General features: G+C 41.1%; 1 protein-coding gene across 2 annotated transcripts; it reads right to left on the bottom strand.

Moving 5' to 3' along the window:
* Nucleotides 1-4,382: 4,382 nt before the first annotated feature.
* Nucleotides 4,383-17,591, bottom strand: CHRNB4 (cholinergic receptor nicotinic beta 4 subunit). 2 transcript variants are annotated; one of them, XM_041489825.1, is made up of 6 exons: nucleotides 17,367-17,591; nucleotides 12,659-12,804; nucleotides 10,817-10,861; nucleotides 10,582-10,691; nucleotides 7,181-8,153; nucleotides 4,383-5,156 (listed from the first exon to the last, which is right to left on the bottom strand). In XM_041489825.1, the coding sequence occupies exons 1-6, from the start codon at nucleotides 17,419-17,421 to the stop codon at nucleotides 5,016-5,018; spliced, it is 1,470 nt and encodes a 489-aa protein (XP_041345759.1). In that variant the 5' UTR covers nucleotides 17,422-17,591; the 3' UTR covers nucleotides 4,383-5,015. The 2 variants fall into 2 exon arrangements, with proteins under 2 accessions (XP_041345759.1, XP_041345760.1); XM_041489826.1 differs by lacking the exons at nucleotides 12,659-12,804; nucleotides 17,367-17,591 and adding an exon at nucleotides 11,208-11,378.
* Nucleotides 17,592-19,940: the final 2,349 nt, after the last annotated feature.

Raw genomic sequence — 19,940 nt, 5'->3', positions numbered from 1 at the left:
TGAATATCGACATTAGGGATGACTGATTTAGCAGTGAACTGAGATCATGGGACCTGATCTCCAATGAGGCTGTTGAGATTTTTTTCCTCCTTGTGTCTCATCTCACAAGAGCATGTGCTGTGTGCTTGGCCATGTAAAAAGGATGTGCTATTCCCAAGGAGTAATTAAAGGCATGTACAATTGGTGGGATCTGAGCCCAGAGTGTTAAACATAGCAGCTGGATCTGGCAAGAATCTGGGGGCTTTGAATGGAAATCAAACTTGACTAAACCCTTGAGAATAACTGTCTTTGGAATATTCCTATTTTGTAGATTAGAAAGGCGAAATCTGAGAAGGGGAATACGAGCGCAGGATCCCAACTTGATCCCACAAGACCTTATTGTTCATAGGAAAGGACACTAGAAAGAAGGAGGACCTGTTTGAAGTTCAACCATAAAATCATGATTTGCAAAGTGAGACATTTCCCAGGGGCCCATCAGCTTCCTCGTTAACTTACAAGTCACCTTTTGCACTGCCCTCCCCATCTGGAAGGACCAGGTGATGCAAGGCTCGTGCAGTGGTTGTTGCACACATCTGTGTAAAAGGAAGAAGTGGGGAGAGAACAATATGGGATTCTATCCTCATTTTTAGAACCGATGAGAAGGAAGCCCTGTGGGACAGGAGCTGCACCAATAGGTGCTTCACTGTCTGCCCTTAGGCAAGGATAAGCAATGACCCCGGCTGGTGCTGTGTTAAGAGGTAGCAGTGGGAGAAAGAGCACCAGACTGGGTTCAGTTCTTGGCACTGAGCTTGTTTATCCTGTTAGCCCTATCTCTCAGAGCATCATTCACTTTGTCCCCAGACACATGCTCTTATGATAATTTCTGTAATTCTATTAGCGTGGAGGAAATAGGCTTTACTGTCCATTTGATTTTATTTCTTTTTTTTTTTTCTTTTTCAGAGAACTCAGCTGCTTGGTCTTTTAGCTTAACCCTTTGTGGATACTTTTGGTTTTGCATTTCCAGGGCATTGAGGCTAAATGTTTTTCCTTTCTGTCTCCTTGCTATAAGCAAAATTATAACTGAGAATTTTGTTTGTTCTTTTTAATCTTTTGTTCTAGCTTTTTAATCCCAGCTAGAAATGAGTTAAGATCAGACCGTAATTGGTGTTCCCCAAAAGTCAATGTTGAACCTGAATAATTTGGAAACACCAATCTGCAGAGGAAGCGAAGAGCCATAGTATCAAGGGATATAGATATTTTAGCTTAATTTGCCTAGTTACTGAAATTTTCAGTGGTGTTTGTATGGCACAGATATTTTTTTCCTAACATCCCATGCTGTATCTCCTGGTGAAATCAGCTCAGAATTGTGGTAGAATTATTTTTATGGCTGGGGACGGTGATGTGATGAGAACACGTCACCATCACTGCATTGCAGAACTACACAGAAGAAGAATTTGTATGGGTAGGGGGAAGCTGATCTACACAGGAAGATATGCAGTAACAACCTATGCAGCCTTTGTTCTTTAATAAACATGCTGCTATTAGGGGGGTTTTGCTTTGTTAATATTCATTAAGATGAAATCTTAACTCAGGTGAGGAAGAAAATAACATTTTCCCACCTTTGGTCTGGGGTATTGATGGTCCCACTTGTTCCCAGTTTGCTGTGGCAGCAGGGGTGCAGAAAGTCCCCAGTAAACTCATCTGAGTGCAGGTGGTGGAGTTGGAATTTCTACATCTTCTGGTGGAAGGCAAGAAAGGTTCAGGATTAAAGAGTTTTGTAATGGTAGGGAATGGAGAGAAACCAAACAGAGATTTTTCCTCACTGGTAGGGAAGCAAAGACTGGTTGCACAATACCATTGAAAAACAATTTTAGTGTAAAATACATTTGGAATGTCCACTTTTTTTTTTTTTTTTTTTTTTTTTTTTTTTTTTTTTTTTTTTTTTTAAATGGAAAGCATTATGGTAAAATTCCTGAAAAGCAGAAATGTTAAAGTTTATTTTGTTCAATGAGCTGGGACATTATCATATTCATATTTGCCTGCAAGAAGACATTTTTGATATTTCCTTTTCTCCAGTCTTTTAGTTTTAATATCTTGCCAAAAAATAAAAGCAGCAAACCCTATGATTCTTTGACAAGTTAAACTGGGAGCAGTTCTATCTATTATGTAGGTGGTGCTGCCGAGAATTAGGCAAAAATAGGATTTGCCAATTGGAAAATACAGTTTTAGGAGGTCAGATTTTTCCAAATGTTAGGACTTTGGGTGAAATTTTTCATTCTGAAGTTTGCTATGGATTAAATTAGATCTGGAAATGCTAATGATACAGAGGTGGTTCCCAACAACGTAACTAGGAAAGAGTATATTGGTTCGCTATGATTAAAAAGGAGTAAGGCAGCCACAGTAGATGAAAAGCACCAGAGCCTCCCATTTCCTGGATGAGAAGCTCTGGCTCTGCAGGGATCTCCCTGGGGCCAGTGATGTGCCTCTTGAAAGCTTTTTCTGGGTTTGTCAAGTCTGAGGACTTCATCTGCCTGGACTCTGTGATAGCTGCTAACCGAGCTGCCAAATCCTTTCTAAAACTTTTGTTCCTGCTGAGGATAATTCCGCTGAAGGCTGCAGTTACAGAGCCAAGCATTGTCAGTCTTTCCTGCTCATAGAGATAAGGCCAGTTCTGAGATGGGAGCACCTGGGGCCTCATTTCAGATGCATTCAGGCAGTGAGGGGGAGGATAAGAGGGAGGTGGGTAGGGGAGTAATGAGGGTAAGAGTGGGACAGAGCCCAAAGTGCTGGTGATGCTGGGTGAAAACAACAGAAAGGGGTCTGTCAGGGGGCTGCAGATGCTTTGCTGCATCCATGGCTGCTTGGCTGGGCGAGTCCCTCTCCCTCCTGCCCTGAATTAGTTTGCAGCAGCTCTTGCAGCTTAAGTTTGCACTGCCTCTTTCAGATTCCCTGTTCAGCGTTAAAGGGCCTTTATCTTTACATTGCCTGCACAGTGCTGGCAGCTTCTCTGGCTTCCCTATGCCTTCACTGCAAGTAGAACAAGCTGTTCAGCAGCTGAGGCATGTGTGCACCTGCAGCTGGGATGTAGCCCAACATACAGAGCATCTCCTTGCTTGGGGAAGGCAGCGCTCTGCTCCCGCGGCTGTCCGTGCCCCATCTCACCTCACAGCTGCTACAGCTGCCTGCAGAGGAGCAGCTCTGCTCTCCAGGTCTGGAAAGGAGAAGGAAACATTTGAGGTGGGGAGAGTCTGTTGACCCATTTAAACTTTACACCACCCACCGGTCACCACGGGAGTGTCCAGAGCAGTTAATGTTTGGGGAGGTGGCCGGGGGCTGCCCCCGCTGTGTGAGGAGGAGATGGTGATCCCAGCGTACGTGCATCACTGGGGCGGGCAGTCCTGCAGCTATCCCTCGCCTCCCTGCCCTGTGTCAGGGACACAGTGCTTAGAGGAAGGGGAATGGAAGGGAGGGTGACAGTGTGAACTCTTCCTCCTTCTAACGAGGGGCTGCAGACAGCCTCACCCACCCCACTTGTGATACTTCTCCCCATCTTCTCAGGCTGCACCCGGCCCTGCTGAAGGACCCGGGGACCCTCCCAGGCCTCAGGGATGGGGGTGCCTCTGGTGCAGGGGGGTTCAGCCAGGGGCTGGGAAGGAGTGAATGCGGCCCTGCAGCTGCTAGGAGCAGTTGCAAAGGCGTGAACGCAGCTGTTTGGCACAGCTGAACCTATGTCCTTATCTGAGGCTGCCAGGGAATGACAATCTAGGTGGAAATGTAGCTTGGTCTTGATGAAGGCAAGTAGGGCTGGAACTGTCTTCATCTGTGGCTTGTTGAAGAACACAGGTTTAGGTGTCAACTAATCCCCCTGCGACAGGCGAGACTCAAATCCCCTTCACAAGTAAGAGCGGACTTCAAGTTTGTTCACCAGGCATTAGTTGTACTTACCAATGGTGATACAATTGTTCTGTGTCTTTACAGCACCCCAGGGGAAAACTGAGATTGGTTTAACTTGAAAAGTGCCAGGAGCCCACTTCTCTTTTTGCAGGTTACCTGGAACAAACTGTGGTGGGATTGTCCTGTGATGGGGGTGGGGTCTGGGGCCTTGATCTGTCCTTTGCCCAAGACTTTAAGACTCTGTGTGCTTCCCTAGCTGATTTGTTGAGGGTTATACTTAAATCCACATTAAAATCTCTCCAGAAAAACACACAGGTCTGTGCATGCTCACATGTCCTCTCATTCTTGCTGCCTTTCACCATTGTCTTCTCCCATTGCTTTCCTGTGCTCGTAGCCTTAGACTCATTAAAGTGTGTTTGTGTCCCAGACACATGAGCTGTCAAACTTGCAGGAAATTTGAGGACTAAATCTATATAAAGGAAAATGTTATGTTTTATTTATATTTCATCATCAGAGTATTAAATACATGTTTGTTTATCATACATTAATTTGGCCTTTGTTGATCCCTCGGCTACCAAAGGTGGCAAGCTGAGAAACCTTTCAGTGGCTACCTCAGAAGTGTTTCTGTTTCTCAGTTCAGATGTAAGTATCAAACCCACTTGCAAAGCTCTTTATAAATCAGACACAAATAACTTTGATGCATTTGAAGGAAGTAAATTTCACAGCAGTATCTTCTTTGTAACACGGAAATTTCAGTATTCTAAGGAAAGAAAATATCCTTCCTAAGGCAATGTATTTAAAATACATAATAATAATAATAATAATAATATGGTGATGATGATGATGATGACGATGCCAGGATGACATCTTGTACAGAAAAATTCTTTCACTGTAATGTTCAGACTTCAAATAATTGAAAAAAGGGCAAGATATCACCAGAAGTACTGGACTCACTGGAAAAAAAATAGTTTTTTCTTTGTTTTGTTTTTTTCCTATCCCAGTAAGTCAAGCTCTACGTTCCTTTTCCCTACTCTAAGGGATGTAAGTGCAACTCACTTGGCACCTCTGTGGAGTTAACAAAGGGGAACTGAGAGCAGAATGAGACCGAATGTCTGTGTAAGTATTGACATTTTAAATAATAGCTAAGGGTTTATGGCAGCAGTGTGGTTTTGAAAAAGTGGTTGCAGAAATAATCCAACAGTCCCCAGGACACAAACAAGGACAAATATCCAGAGAAACAGCCTGTCCACTACCATGGCAACATACTTCCAATCTTCAATGACCTGGAAGAAAAAGCCAATTAAAGATATTAGTAATTTGTCATATTCCTTTGGTCTTCCTTTCGCTAGTGCTGAGTTTTTGTTTATCAAAATAAAAGGCAACTGCTCTCAAGGTTCAGGGAATAAACTGGCTTTAGGCTTGGTAAGGGATTTTTCTCCTACAACACATCTGAGCAGTGGAGAAAAATACAGTAAACATTTCTTAGCTTTCTTGGATACATCAGATACTGAGTGTGGCTGTCTGGTGTGGTGCCAGCCTTGAAGGACCCACACTATAATTCAATTAAGGAATTTCTTTCTTCAAATTTAGTTTGTAAATGCTATTAATCTGAATGGGCAAAAATAGATGGTGTTTACTGCTGTTAAACAAGGTTAGCTTCAGAGTTCTTATCAGCAGTCATCTTATTCATGGGGTTTAATGCATATTAATACTGTTGGTTTTATTAAAATGCCTTTTTGCTCTGCATGTGTTGTCTGTGAAAGTCATGGCCTTAGATTCTGTCTCAGACTGAAGTGACTAGTTGGGCTATTATTGTAACGGAGAAATATATCAATCTGCATTTGCATCTCAGGAATAATTTTTCCTCTCTCATTGATTCTGGTTACGCAGGGGATGTCTTCACATCAGTGACTTTATCATCCTTGTCAGTTGAATCATGTCTGATATTAGACCGTTACATATTTTTCCTTCAGTGCACACTTTTCATTCCCACCGCTGCTAATGGGAATTGAATGCTTCTGCAGTCAGACTATATAAATGTACATGAACAGTTGTTATCAGACAGTTGTGATGAGGGAAGGAAGGAGAGAATAAAGTTAAGAATCTAGAAAAAAAATGCATGTAATATCAGAGGACCCTATGTGAAAAGCAGTAAATGGATTTTCAATATATAAAATGCTCTTGAACATTGATACTTACTACCAAGTGAAAGCTTTGTCGATCCTTTAGTGTGCACCCTTGCAAGAATTTCTGAGCTATTAGAAAACCTTTTCCTGCACTGTGAAGTCAGCTTCTGTTCAGTCAGTTTCAATGTTTACAAGCTCATGTCTAATGTTAATAGCTGAACTTCTTTATTTATATTGACAGTAATTTCAGTTAATAGAAAACATGAACTACTCAGCAGCATGCTCCTCTAGGGACTGCTGCAAGATCAGAAACCAGACTTTATTTAGTCTGCTTGGCTGAGGTAGGGGCAGCAAAACAGGAATAGAGAACCTGGAGTCTCACTGTGGTCTGGATTAGAGAGAGGACAAGGGGAGGTATAAGGATGATTTTTCCCAACTGTAGGCACTTGTCTAAATAAAACCCATGACCCACCTGAATTTTCCAAGCATTATTCACAGTGTGTCTATCAGCTCTATTGTGCTAGCTACAGGCCTGTGAGTAGGGCAGGGGAATGGAGCAGCAGCAGAGCTTAAATAACCAGTAATGAGTCTGGTGTATATATGCAAATAATGAAAGAAGTGTCAGCTCTGTTGAGGTTTTTAATCCTGCCCATGGCGTTTGCCATATACAGGCAGGTGTTTTGGTCTACAGAGGGTGTTTACAAAGGGCTTCTACCAATTTTGCTAAATGCTCCTGCTGTGCTCAGTTAGGTAAATGAAGCATGGGAGGAAAGTTGTTTCTGGTTATCTTGGCCTGGCCATGGATCGAATCACAGTCTTACTGATTCACAATGGTGAAAAATGGTCTATTTCTAACCTGGAACTGAATATTGTTTTCTTCCCCTGCCAATCACCACTTGAATGTGACAACAAAGCTTTTTTAAGTGTTTCATGACTTACTGGGCAATCAGCAAACTCTTTTTGTAGAAATAGCCATGTTATTTATCAGGAGAGTATTTGCAGTTATCAAATTGCTTTTCATTAATGGCATAAATTGTTTCCTGTTATGAGCTATATCTAGAATCTCTCTAAAATCTTGACAATAGCTAGAGAGTTCAAATATGCTTTCTGAGGAATAGCATGTTACAGAGGAGGACAGAAGATGAAGTTTGGAAGGGCAGGGATTTCTTATTTTTACTTACACTCTGGTCGTTGTCATCGCTTTTCATGTGCTCTGCTATAAAACTGACTCCATCAATTGCTTCTTGCACTTCAGGAGAAAATTTCGCACCTGTTCTTAACCTAAAATCTCGATGACTGCTGACATTGTCAGGTGTCTCAGAGACTTTCATATCATATCTTTTGGCAGGAGCTGTATTCAAAAAATAGGTAGAGTTCTTGTAGAAGTCAGATGGCTCCATACAAGGATTCTCTGGTTTTGTCTTTTTGCAGTTGCATGGCTTTTGCTGTGGAGGATTATTTTCTGGGCGCTTCATGAACAAATAGGCTGGGAGCCTTTCAAGGAAAACCATCTTTACCCAAGGGGGCATAGTGTGAGTACTGGGAGATCTGTGGTGGACATTGAGCACACAGACACTGGTAACTATTGAGAAGGTCACCAGCACCATTGTAAACATGAGATACTTGCCAATCAGTGGAACATCTAGAGATGTTGGAGGGACAATTTTGGAGATCAGCAGCAAGAACACAGTCAAGGCAAGCAACACAGATATGCATAAAGTCATTTTTTCACCACAGTCTGAAGGCAAGTAGAATACTAGGATGGCTAAGGATGTAATTAGCACACAGGGAATGATAAGATTGATGGTATAAAAAAGTGGCTTCCTTTTAATAATGAAGTCATATGTCACATCGACATAATTGGGGTCCAGAGGGTTTACAGTCCTTCTTCCTGGGAGTGCTACAATGTCCCACTCTCCGCTCGGTGTGAAGTCGTCCATGCTCGCCATGGAAGTCTTGAGCACCATATCAATTTCTGTGTGGTCATACGTCCAGGACCGGAACTTGAGGGTGCAGTTTTGTTGGTCAAATGGGAAATGCTTCACCTCAATCTTGCAGGCACTCTTGTAAATGGCTGGTGGCAACCAGCGAATGCTTCCGTTGTTATTTACAATGGCATTTGTGTACAGCGAGACTTCGTACGTGCCGTCCGCACTAACGAGAGGAGAAAAGAGAAAGGGGAGGAAGTCATAAAATATTAGGAGAAAAAACATAGTTCAAAACAGAAAAGGTCAGACATTCTTGATCTTGTGGGCCCCAGTTGTTCTGAGAATCAAAGTTTAGTAATACTATTATTCTGAAATCTATGCTGTAGGGAGCTAAACTTGATAGGGAGATCAATGTATGCATTTCTCCCAATCAGATAGTTGATTTTTGGTCCAATACTTACAGAAAAAAAAGTTGTAAAATTATAAAACACACCTCTGTTTCATCCAAAGAAATCAATGTATTTTGTAAATGTTTGCTCAAGTAATCAAAGCTTCCGGCATCTCCGAAGGCTAAGCAAAAATGAGATCATCCCATGTGAAAACAGAGGGATTTGGAGTGTAGCCACTGCTAAGAACACAGAGCAACACTCCTAAATGACTTGGACAAGGAATTAAGGATGAGCTGCATTAGTTAGAAATGCAGGGAGAGTGTAGGCAGAGGAAATGTAATTATATGGCTTATAATTTATTGTATCTCTCCAGTTAATGTTTACTTATTACAAAACCAGAACAGACAAGCCACAGTGTTCTTAGTGCCCACAAATAATCTTGGCTTTGTATCCCTTCCAACTGCTGAACCAGGGGAGTCTTCTATGTTCTGATGGGCCCTTTAACTTAGGGACAAAATCATTATCAGGCAGTAGCATCTCCTCCTGCCCAACAGCGTGGGCCAACAAGGTAGGGCTGTTTAAGCCATTAAGTATCCCGAGGTAGTGTTTGTTAGCAAGGCATCATGGAAAAGAGTTATTTCAGTGCTAAGGGTGATTTTTTTTTTTTTTTCCTAAGCAGGGAAATGCTACAAATATCTAAGGCTTGGCACATGTGTCTGAATCAGTTAGGTTTGACTCTGAGCCCTTTCCAGAGTCAAACTGGGTGAGGCAGTGAGTGCCTGTCACTGAGCTGAGAGGTTTGCAGTTAATTCATGCAGACAGTGAAACAACCAGATATGGGAGTGAGTGGCTACAGCCACTAATAGGGGTCATTGCCAATAAGGTAGCTATGTTTTGGGAAATGAATTGTATCTTAGTTGGCATATCTCTACTCCCTGAGTTAGCTTTGCCATCATGCCATGCCATGTGCTGGGCAGAATCCTGGGCTGGGAGTATGTGAGTTCTGGTGCTGACTGCCCTGTCTGAGTGGTGGGGCTGCACTCCCAGAGCCCTGTGCACAGGCCACAGACAGAGCTGTGGGCATGAGGACATGCTTTGTGTTTTCCTGAGCACCTCAAACCGACTGATGCCTGCGAAACTCTGCTCCAGCAGCAGGAAGCTGTCCTTTAGCTAAAATTTAATTGAAGCTTTGTACTAATGTAGAAATCCATTACAGTGTGGCTTGTTCCTGTGCATTTAAGAAACCTTTTGAAACTATTCCTTTCTATTTTTACAACCTATTAAACAGTATCACTTGGCCAGTAGCAAAAAGAAGCAGAGGGCAGAGGCACAATTTACCAGAACAAGCTTTGAGCAGGCAGAGTACATCCTAATCCACTGGCTGAATTATTTTGTGACTAATACATTAGGTTTAAGTGTTCATCAAATCTGGTTTCCAGTAGTAGGATTCCAAGGACTTAACTCAGTTATATATAAACTTCCTGAGTTTCCCATCTGTATATGTTCATAAGTCATCATGTGTTCTTGAATTCATTGGTTTTCAAAGTATCATGAAATTATAAATTTTGATTATTAAAAAAAAAGTTTATGATCCACTTCAATGTTTTGCCAGAGACTTAAACCAAAGCAAAACAAAACTGTCAGTTAGCTGTCTGTTTGAAAGAGGAACTGAAGTGTGATATTTTTCTCAGTACTATAAAGCAACGGGGTCAAATGCTGACAGATTTCTTATGTATTTATAGAATGGGTTTTTTTCAGTGCTTTATGAAAATTGAGTACGATTTGGTTTTCTACATGAACTCCTGGAGTTATGGTATGTGTGAGCTTTGTAACAGATTTGTGTCTTGGGGTCTGTGGTAGGAGAAGGAGAGGGGGAAGAAGGAAACAAAACTGTATCTCAGCCCCTAAGATGACTGATAGGATTCCAGATGTCTTCTTGCAACTGCACTTATACCTACAATTTATTCTTTCCATACAGTCTATTTTCATATAAATCTGTCTCAGTTGTGAGCTTTGGCATGGATCCTCTGCTGTAACTGCTCACACTGCAGACATCTTCCAGCTCTGCTGGAATTTCTTTAACCAGAGCGCTGATGGTGAAAATTATCTTTGAGCCCAGTAGCCCAGTTAGATACACTTGCTACCATCTAAAAGTGACAAAATTCAGTTTAAAAATTTTACCAGACCTACTTCATTGTTTCTGATATTTGTTCCTTGGATATAATTTTGTTCATTGTCTGTGTAAACTACACCAATTTTACTTACTTGTTGTAAAGCACAATGTCTGGCAACCAGATGTGTTTTGCAGGTATTCTCAGCTTATTTATTCCTTCATAGTCAGAGGGCTTCCAAGCCAGCCGATAATCAATCCACTCCTAAGAGAAGAATTGTACAGCAGTGATGGGAGTGTCCAGACCAGCACTAACAAAACAATCATGTGATGGAGTGAGAGCAGTTGTATTTGTGGTTTGCAAGAGCCATTAGTCTGTGGGTTTGTTACCTGGTTCAGCCAGACGTTTGTAGTCATGATCTGCTCCCGTTCATTCTGCAGGGAAAAAACAGAGACAAAAACTAAAATATTTCACTTTATTGCAGTAATAAGATGTATATATTCAGTGGGTTTTTGAGCATGATTTTGTCTAGTGTATTTCAAGACAGACATTTCTCTGAGGTACGATGACCAGTCTTGTACACATACTGATGATAAGCAGTAACCCCATAAATGTAGAATTCCAAATGCCTTTTAACAAGAACAGTTATGGCAGGAGTGAGTGGAGTTGCTTGGAAACAATGACCACCACTTTGCTAAGCTGGTTTCCTCCCTCACCCCACCCCACTTCTCCACCCTTGATTTGAAACAGAAGGGACAATTGACCATCAGGGAGGCCTACATGACGTTGCGTGAGGTTGGTGTAAGGTTTGCCATGTAGTCTTCCAGCTGGCAGGCTCTGCTTCACGAACTGCTGTCTCTGGATGGCAGTCCAGAAGAGAAACTTCTCTGTAGAAGATCTGTCAGGAGGATTTCTGCAGGAAAATGAGTTAATTGTCTGATCCTGAAGATGCTTGAGGTTGTTGGAGCCTGCAAGATGCCTAATTTTGTTCTGTTGAAGAGTGAGGCTATAAAGGGATAGGGACTGAGCTGTGCTGGTCTTGGTCTTTGCCCATTCATCCACCGTGCTTAGGTTGTTGATCACCAGGGCCTCTGGAGCAAGACACCTCCCTTTTTATGCCCAGAATCTGATGGTGTGAGGAGACACTGTGTTCGTGGTGGTAGTGCAGGATGTAAGGATACACGTCTGTGTCCAGATGGAGTTCCCCAGGAGAGAGCACTTAACTAGAATCATCTGGTATACATGCCATTGAATCCTGAGTGTATATGTATATACATCTATGAGTATCTATATATATTATATCCAGTCTGCATGGGTGTATGAAACCTCAGCTATTTGTACAGTTTCCCTTACGTTCCAACAGAGTCTTTCTCATTTCCTCTTGAATTTCAGAATGTAAATTCTTTATGTCTCTAAAAGTTTGTAGCAGTCCAGTCACTAACCCTTACACAAATTCTGACAAGGGAGGCAGTCATCTGTATCTTCTCTGTCATCCAGGGAGAGCAGCAGAGTTGAAAGCCCCAGTTCAGGAAATTATTCCCACTTATATACTGGCTCTTGTTCCCACTGCAGTTAATGTTAACCTCTCTTAGTAAAGATGTGTTTATACCTCGGAATAACTGTCAAACACATACTAACCTTGTGGGTGAAAGTGTATTTTAGACCCACTGAAGTAATTGTTATTGAATATGAGGAGTTGCTTTCATGAGGATTGTTTAAACCATGTTAAGCTATTCTAGCCAGAACTGTGTATTTTTCTTTACAGCATTCCAGTGTTCTTTATTAATATGCCTGATATGTCATATGATTTGGATGTGGCTTTGCAGCTTGTTTTCAAGCCATTGAACCCCTTCAGCAGAAGAAGGATTAGCATTCCACTGATGGTGGATGGTGTGCACGTCGCTGGTGTGCACTGTCCAGGATAGGTCCTGATCTGGGGTAACTTACAGTAGCTGTACTGAAATCAGTGGAATCATGTTGAATTTTAGCTAGATGAAATTCTATTGGATGAAGATCTGGCCACATCCTTCAAAACTTAGGCATAGACTGATTTCCCCATTGTAGCTCCATTGTGAGGTATAAAACTGGTAAATTGCGTGTATGGGCTCTGCCTATTAACAGTGTTACACAAATGAGAAAAGAGCAGAGATGTAGCAATGCCAGTATAACTACTAATTAGAGTGCTGTGCAGGTAGTATTGAATGTAAAGGCATAGCCTAATTTGAACTTACCACACTGATAAGCTGTGCCAGGGAAACCTGCAGTTCTATGGATACCAACTGGGAGGAGTTGACAGCTGGTCGAATTAACTTATTGTACCTGTCAGGACTCAGCAGGTGGTTCATTAGTTTTTCTTCAGCATCTGCTGCCATGCTTCCTGTAAAGCATCACAAAACAGAATTATAGAAGGGAGACTAAAGTCATGATGTAGAGCTCACAGAATATCTGTGCATCAGATCATCTTTGGGAAATAATGACAGCTTTTGATTTTCTAAAGGCTTGTGTGAACAGGAGGATAGGGTGCTTGCACTGATATCTGTTCTGCTGAAGCTGACTGTCTTTGACAGAGCACAGATCAAAGCAGATCCCTTTCAGGGTTTTTTGCAATAAAATGTCAAGCTCAAATAGGTAGATACTTTTGGGAATTGCACTCAGAAATAGAAACTGGGAGCAAACCACCCTCTTGATAGCAGGGGAAGAATTATTCTATGATCCAAAGGGAGGGATCCAGCTGTGACTTCTCTCTTTAGTGCTATAGGAGACAGAGTTGTAGGTGCACATTCAAATTTAAAGCCTCTGCTTTATGTAGAGAAAACCAGGGGATAAGCTTTAGGAGTCATAAAGGATTTTTAATGACTGGGGACTCTCTGGTAGCTAGTGATGTTTCTGTTTCAAAATTTGAAAACCCAAGGCAATATCTTAGATTTATTTCATTGGAAGCAAAACCTGATTTGTGGACTAGCACAAATACTGTAAATCTTTGCCAAAGCTGGAGTCCAGTGACTACAAAATACAGCATCTACAGGTTACTATCAAACAAGCCTGAACATTCCCTGTGCAGCAGAGCAGCTTCTGGCACAATCCCAGGGTCATTTATTCATTTATTCTGTTCTCATGTTCTTTGTGTGCTTTTTAAAGTCACCCCAGTGGACTTTCAAACGACTGTTGACCCCCTGACCATACTGGTGAGCAAGGTCCTGCTAACATCCTGCTGACAGAACCGAGCCAGAGACACTGTGCTCTGTGCTGGGCAGGTCTGTGTTGTGGTGCTGATTAAATTACTGTGTTAATGAAAGCAGGTTCCAATACCATGGATAGAATACCCCTTCCATAGAAAGGGTCACCTAATTCAGCTCACCTAATTCACCTCTAGACTTTGCAGAAATGAGGGTAGTGTCCTTACAGCATACATGCTTCATTATTTCCCAGAGCAATTTCACATAGTAAAAAACAATGGACATGCAAGTATTTTAAATTTGTGGTGCATTAATTTGTTTTGGGGTTTTTTTATGTTGTAGCATATCCATGAAATATGGGGAAAGGCAGACACCAAAAAGTCAGGATCAAATAAGCTGCCAAAATTCGTGTGCATGTCTAGAAGGTGCCACATTTCCTCGTGAACTGGGCTGCAAGTTGATAGGCTGAACAAGTTTCTCTTTAAATTTGAAATTCTTCTGAATCCAACTTGGGTTAAAAAGATACCCTAAGACCTCCTTGTTTCTGATCCAGTGAGAAAGTGAAGTGAAGTAAAAGGAAAGATTATCAAACAGAGATTTCACATCTAAGAAAGACCAGGCTTGATTTAATTCTTGTAAGACCAGCATGGACTGTGGCCTGGTAGCCCAAATTCTTCACCTCAACTATAATATTGTTCTTCAGAATATGCTTTTCAAATACTTTCCAAGGCACTTGGATGAATGTATCTGTGTTTGTTGGGTCAGTTTGTTTTTTGATTCACACTTGCTTTGTACCTCCCTGCGAATTGTTACAAAAGCCCTATACCACGTGATATTTTAATATGGCATTTGTTCTCAATGCAAGGTGCCTAATCAAAAGCTTATGCTAGAGCTATGCTGAGTCTTGCTAAGCTTCAGATTCTGGGGTGGTTTTCTTCTGTATAGCAATCAAAGAAAAGCTAAATTTGATACTGTGAAGAAAAGAGGGCCATGTTCCAGGAATGAATCTTCTTGTGGTTATTAGGATAGGATAGAAGTTCTGTGGTAGTTCAATAGAGAATCCTTGTTAAAGTTGTTTTATTGAGTTCTTTGGTAGAGTTTTATGTTGGGTTTGTTTATAGTAGATTTTTTTTAGTAGACATTCCCACTGTTGCATATGTAAGTGATGTAAACATATGACTATAATTCAAATATAAATAAATCATCAGTCGGTTTGTTTCATTCAGTGGTCACTGAATACCGTTAGCAAAGACGTGAGTTCTTGTTTGACTTGTTAACTATGTCTTCACTGCACTGCTGCCTTTGTCTGTGGATATTCCAGCACAGAGATTATTTGCTAAACATGGAGTAAGGGGTAGGAACTGTAGAATATTTGCAGAAAGCTAATTCTGGATTTGCAATTAGTTTTTACTCTGAAACCTGCTTTCAGCAATCACAGTCGTCTGGTCTGCAAATCCAAACATGGTGTGGGGTCTGAATATCTGATGAGAACAGCTCAGATTTCCAAGTACTGACTGTTAATAAACTTTATGTGGATTAATGACAAACCATGACTTTAATTATAAAAAATATTTATTCAGCAATGAATACCTTTGAGAAACTATTACCTGTTCTTAGTGAAGGCATTCCTTCACTAGGGATAATCCTTTGTAAAATTCCAGTCTTTGTAACTTAGTAATCAGAAATAAAGGGACGGCTCTGTCACCTGTATCATACACCACTAGATGTCAGCCCTACACTGCCTTAAAACTTGTTAAAACCAATCTCTCCGTAAATACTGGCGAAAAATTAGTGTTTCTTGTCTAACTTTTACAGTCTTCTTTCCATTAACAATCTACATATAAACCAGATGGCAATTAATGAGAACGAAATTACCAGGCATCCAGTCTCATCTTTATGTGCATTGCGTGTGAGCAGCCAGGCTTTTGAAATGTCTCTTTTTCCTCTCAGGGTTGGAAGAAATGGAAATCCAGTTTTCCCCACAAACTGTTTTTTCCAAATAGCAGTAATCACCAGAGATGTTGCCGACGTTAGACTGATGCTTTTAGACAAATTACTTTAACAACAATGATCAAGCAGTCCTAATTTGGGAGTGGAGTATCTTTGTGTACTGAAAGCAGTAAATAAATAAAGCCCATTGGGGCGGATCCTGAGCTGGGGAAATTATTTTAGCCTCACTGAACACGCTACACGTCTGCTCTGTGACAAGGAGAGCAATCACCACGTACCTTGCAGTACACATTCCTCAGAAAGTTCGTTTTCTCTGTGGGACTATGAGCATTAAAAAAAAAATTGCACCAAGATGCTTCCAATTTCACAGCAAAAGAAACTAAATGACAGACTTCATTCGCTCTGCTGTGGAGACTTTTCTTGTTACATAGTCTAATTTAAATACATAAAGGGAAATAACTAGACATCCTGTCTTACACTGCTTGATTTCGGTGTAATAACAAATTCATTGGAGTGATTTCCACAGAAAAGAATAAGGAGCAAAGCTGAGAGATACAGGCAAGTTCACCGTTATTGCTGTCTACATTTCAAAATGTAACATAAGACATATTTCTAGTATTTCTCTGAACTCAGTTCTCATAATAAACATTGAAATAATATTTGTTTAGGAGTAGCACTGTAGCATGTGTTACCATTTTAATCCTTTACTCTCTCAGACATAAGTGACATACCAAGTTCCCATCTGTATTTAGTAAAGAACAAGTAAGAAGCAGCAATGAAGCAGTCCCATTTTCTTCTCAGAAATTACTTCATGATGTTGTTACTTCTTGACATATTCTCAAGCAAAAAGACTTTCATAGCCTCTTAGAAGAACACATACTGATTTGGAATGTTTTTTGTTCCAATGGAAGTAGCAGTGAATTTACTGTATTTTAAAGATTTTTAATTTTTACGCTGCAATTAATGCAAATAAAAAAGGAAGCACTCAGGGGTTAGAAGTGTATAATTTAAAAATCTAAAGTGGGCCCTCATTCTCCTTTTGTTAAAAGCAGATGTTTTCTGAAGTTGTCTTTCAGAGACAGAAGAAACAAAACAAGTGTGGAATGAACAGACAAAAATGGGAAGTGTGTAATCTGAGGATCTTGGTTTAGTTTCAGCCAGTTTCTCTCAGAGCACTTCAGAGGAGCCTCTCCATGGGAAGAAGCTCCCATGCTAAATGCACTATTTCATGCTGCTCTCAGGCTGTTGTGTTGGCTAAAACATATCCAAGAAATCCTGACAGACTGAGGGAAACGTTCTTGTATAAAAGGCATAAATACATGGGTTTTGTAGCATATATTTACATATGACAAATTAATTTAAACTGTTTCCATTCTAATTTAAAAAATTAGGAAGTATAAACTTTGTAAAATATAGGAACTTGAGAAAATAATGGTAGAAGGATGAGATCTGTCACATTTATGGATCATGTCGTGGTTCATTTTTTCACCTTCAGCACAATATGCTGCTTTTCCTACCACAGACAATGCTGGGAGCATCTAAATGGATATTATTTAGTCATTATCATTGTCATGTCCTACAGTTATGTAATTTTATATCCAACCTATCTGTCCATATTCGTCGTAGTGCATGTGCTGATACCAAACAAGCCCAAATCAACACTAAAATAATCAATTTTATACATCCTCTTAAAGTCAGCAACCTCCCGAGGTGATGGTTACAAATTGTCTGTGAGCTCATGTCACTGCCTTGCCTCTTACCCCCAAAAGCTCTCGCTGTTCTGAAACTGTAGGAGAAAGAAAAGGTCACTTACCGTTCAGACAAAAGGAGCCCACTACAAAGAGAACGAGGGGGTACATTTTCCTCATGACAGTAAGAAGATGTGGATTACTGTTCTTCAGCTTGGACAGCTGGCAATAGGCTCTGTTGGCAGGGATGCACAGGGAAGAGAGGGAAAAGCAAACCTGAATCTTGGAGGTATGAAATGCCAGGAAAGAGACAGACAGTAGGACCTGACAGAAGCGTTCTGCAAAGTGCAATTTTCCTGAGCATAGTGGTCCCTCCCCCTTTGCAGCTGTTTAAAGAGCTTTGTGAAGAGGAAAAGCAAATAAGAAGAGTGAACATAATGTGATAATGTTGAAAAAGAGGAAATGAAAGAGCAAGCTAAGGGACACGATGTGCAAAACACAACTGCTTAATTCTTGCTACCAGATAACATTTAAAAGGCTGTCTGATTAATGAGTGCAGTGGGTGAGAACAGCTGTGTGGGAAGAACTGGTTAAACTTTGTGCCATAAAACCTCTTAGTGTCAATAAATTATAGCCCCAGCAGAGGGTTATTTTCTGTGTAAAGAGAGAAAGTTTAGTACCTACTGCCAACCCTTTTCCACTCCAAGGCCCACACATGTGATCTCTTTAAACTAGAGCTCCAAAAACTTCTTGGGAGCACCAAGAGAGGAAGAAAAAAATTGTTGTCATTAGCACGTGATAGGATTTTTAAAAGAAAGCTAAAGCAATCTGTGGTGAAGTAGCAGCAGGGATAAAGACATTTCAGAGGAGCATTAGAGAAATTCTGTGGAATTCATCTTTTAGAGCTAAAGGGTTTAGCAGACTATAGAGTGTCATGTGTTTTGGGACTTGCTATGGGAAGATTTGTGTAGAAGGAGGGGGCAAGAAGATCTTATGTGCCCTTTGCAAGAACTGTAGGACAGGCTGAAACCCTGTGGATAGGAAAAAACCAAACCAACTTTGATCCCCTGTAACTTCTAAATTTTTCTATACATACATGTAATCAATTTTGTTTAGAGGTGCATTTATTGTATTTATGCTATGCAAATATCTCAGATGATAAAAAGTTCTGTGGACTATATGGTGGAATTGATGGTTGATGACTTCTGTGTACTCAAAAAGATTTCTCAGCACATTGTTGCCTTATTGTTAAACATCCCAACATTAATGTGCTGGGTTTGCTGCAGATCTTAGTAAGTTGAGCCTGGTATCAGGGGTAATCTGATACCAGGTTCAAGTTCCTGCCTGTTATTTTCAGTCTTTTTTTCTGCTTTCATCACTCCCTTTTCTCTCTTATTCTTTATCCATTAGCTAGAATTGGTTTAAATTGGGACTGTTTAGCCTGGAGAAGAGAAGGCTCTGGGAGACCTTAATGTGGCCTTTGAGTACTTAAAGGGGCTTATAAGAAAGATGAGGACAGACGTTTCAATAGGAAAAGGGATGATGTTTTTAAACTAAAAGAAGTGGATTCAGTCTAGGTATAAGGAATTCATTTTTTACAGTGAGGTTGTTGAAACACTGGAACTGCTTGCCCGCAGAACTGGTGGACTGTAGAGGCCACATCCAAGGAAACTGAGTCAGACTGGACGAGGCTCTGAGCAATTTGGTCTAGTTGAAGATGTCCCTGCTCATTGCAGGACTAGACACATAACAGCGGACCCCGACAAGATGACCTTTAAATATCCCTTCCAACTGAAATTATTCTATGATTCTAAATAGTGTGGGACCCAAGAGGGATTGTGAATGGTTTCAGTAAGACAAACAGAACAGTCATGGTGAGGAAATCTACTTGACTTAAAAAAAATAGTGCAGTCCTAGTGAGTACCTGTAAATAGACTAACTGCATGAAAATATAACACTATTTCTCTGGTTTTGTCATGTTTAATCAACAGCATGTAAAAAGAGACTATAGAAAATTCTTCTTTTGCAAAGGTCAAAAACCCTAGGAGGTGTGTGCCAAGTAAAGTCTTTATCCTGAGCCTTCCACTTTGTGCTTCTCACTTCAGTGTGCTTGTCATGTACCTTGTCAGAGGCTGGTACATCAGAGACCTGGCTACACTCCTGAGCCTGCTGGGCAAGATTGTCTCTCCTCATGTACAGGGAATTGCTTTCACAGAGCTGAACCTTCAGTTCACAGGGTGTGTTTGAGCAAAGTATCAGCGTGATGGGGAAGAAAGACTGCATCTGTTTCTCTGTTGTTACATTCTGATATTTGACCTCTTTCTCCCCAAAGGCAAACCTTCCATCTGCCAACCCAGGCTCTGTGCTTTGCAGTGCTTGTAGAAGGAGCCGATGTGTGGCCCCTGGAGTCACTGTGCTTGTGCCATGTTACGCTGGCTGGTGCCTGAGAGCTGAGTAGCAGTTCAGGGTATAGCAAAACAGGCTGGGATTGCTTCTCCAAAGCAGCGGGCCCTCACAGAGCAAAAGGGTCACAGGCCATGGCCTGATTGCTTGGGTTATCCTGCTGAAGCTGAGGTGGAAGGGAGGAATTACCACAGCTGGTTTTCGCACACCTTCCTTCGCCATCCACTTTCATTCATTCATTCTGACGGAGCGCTCAAGGTCTTCCTTCACCACTCGTGCTCTGCAATTGTTTTCCC

The sequence above is a fragment of the Pyrgilauda ruficollis genome, unplaced genomic scaffold (assembly GCF_017590135.1).
Source record: "Pyrgilauda ruficollis isolate IOZ18807 unplaced genomic scaffold, ASM1759013v1 scaffold96, whole genome shotgun sequence".
Lineage (NCBI taxonomy): Eukaryota > Metazoa > Chordata > Aves > Passeriformes > Passeridae > Pyrgilauda > Pyrgilauda ruficollis.
This window is presented reverse-complemented; position numbering and strand designations above follow the sequence as displayed.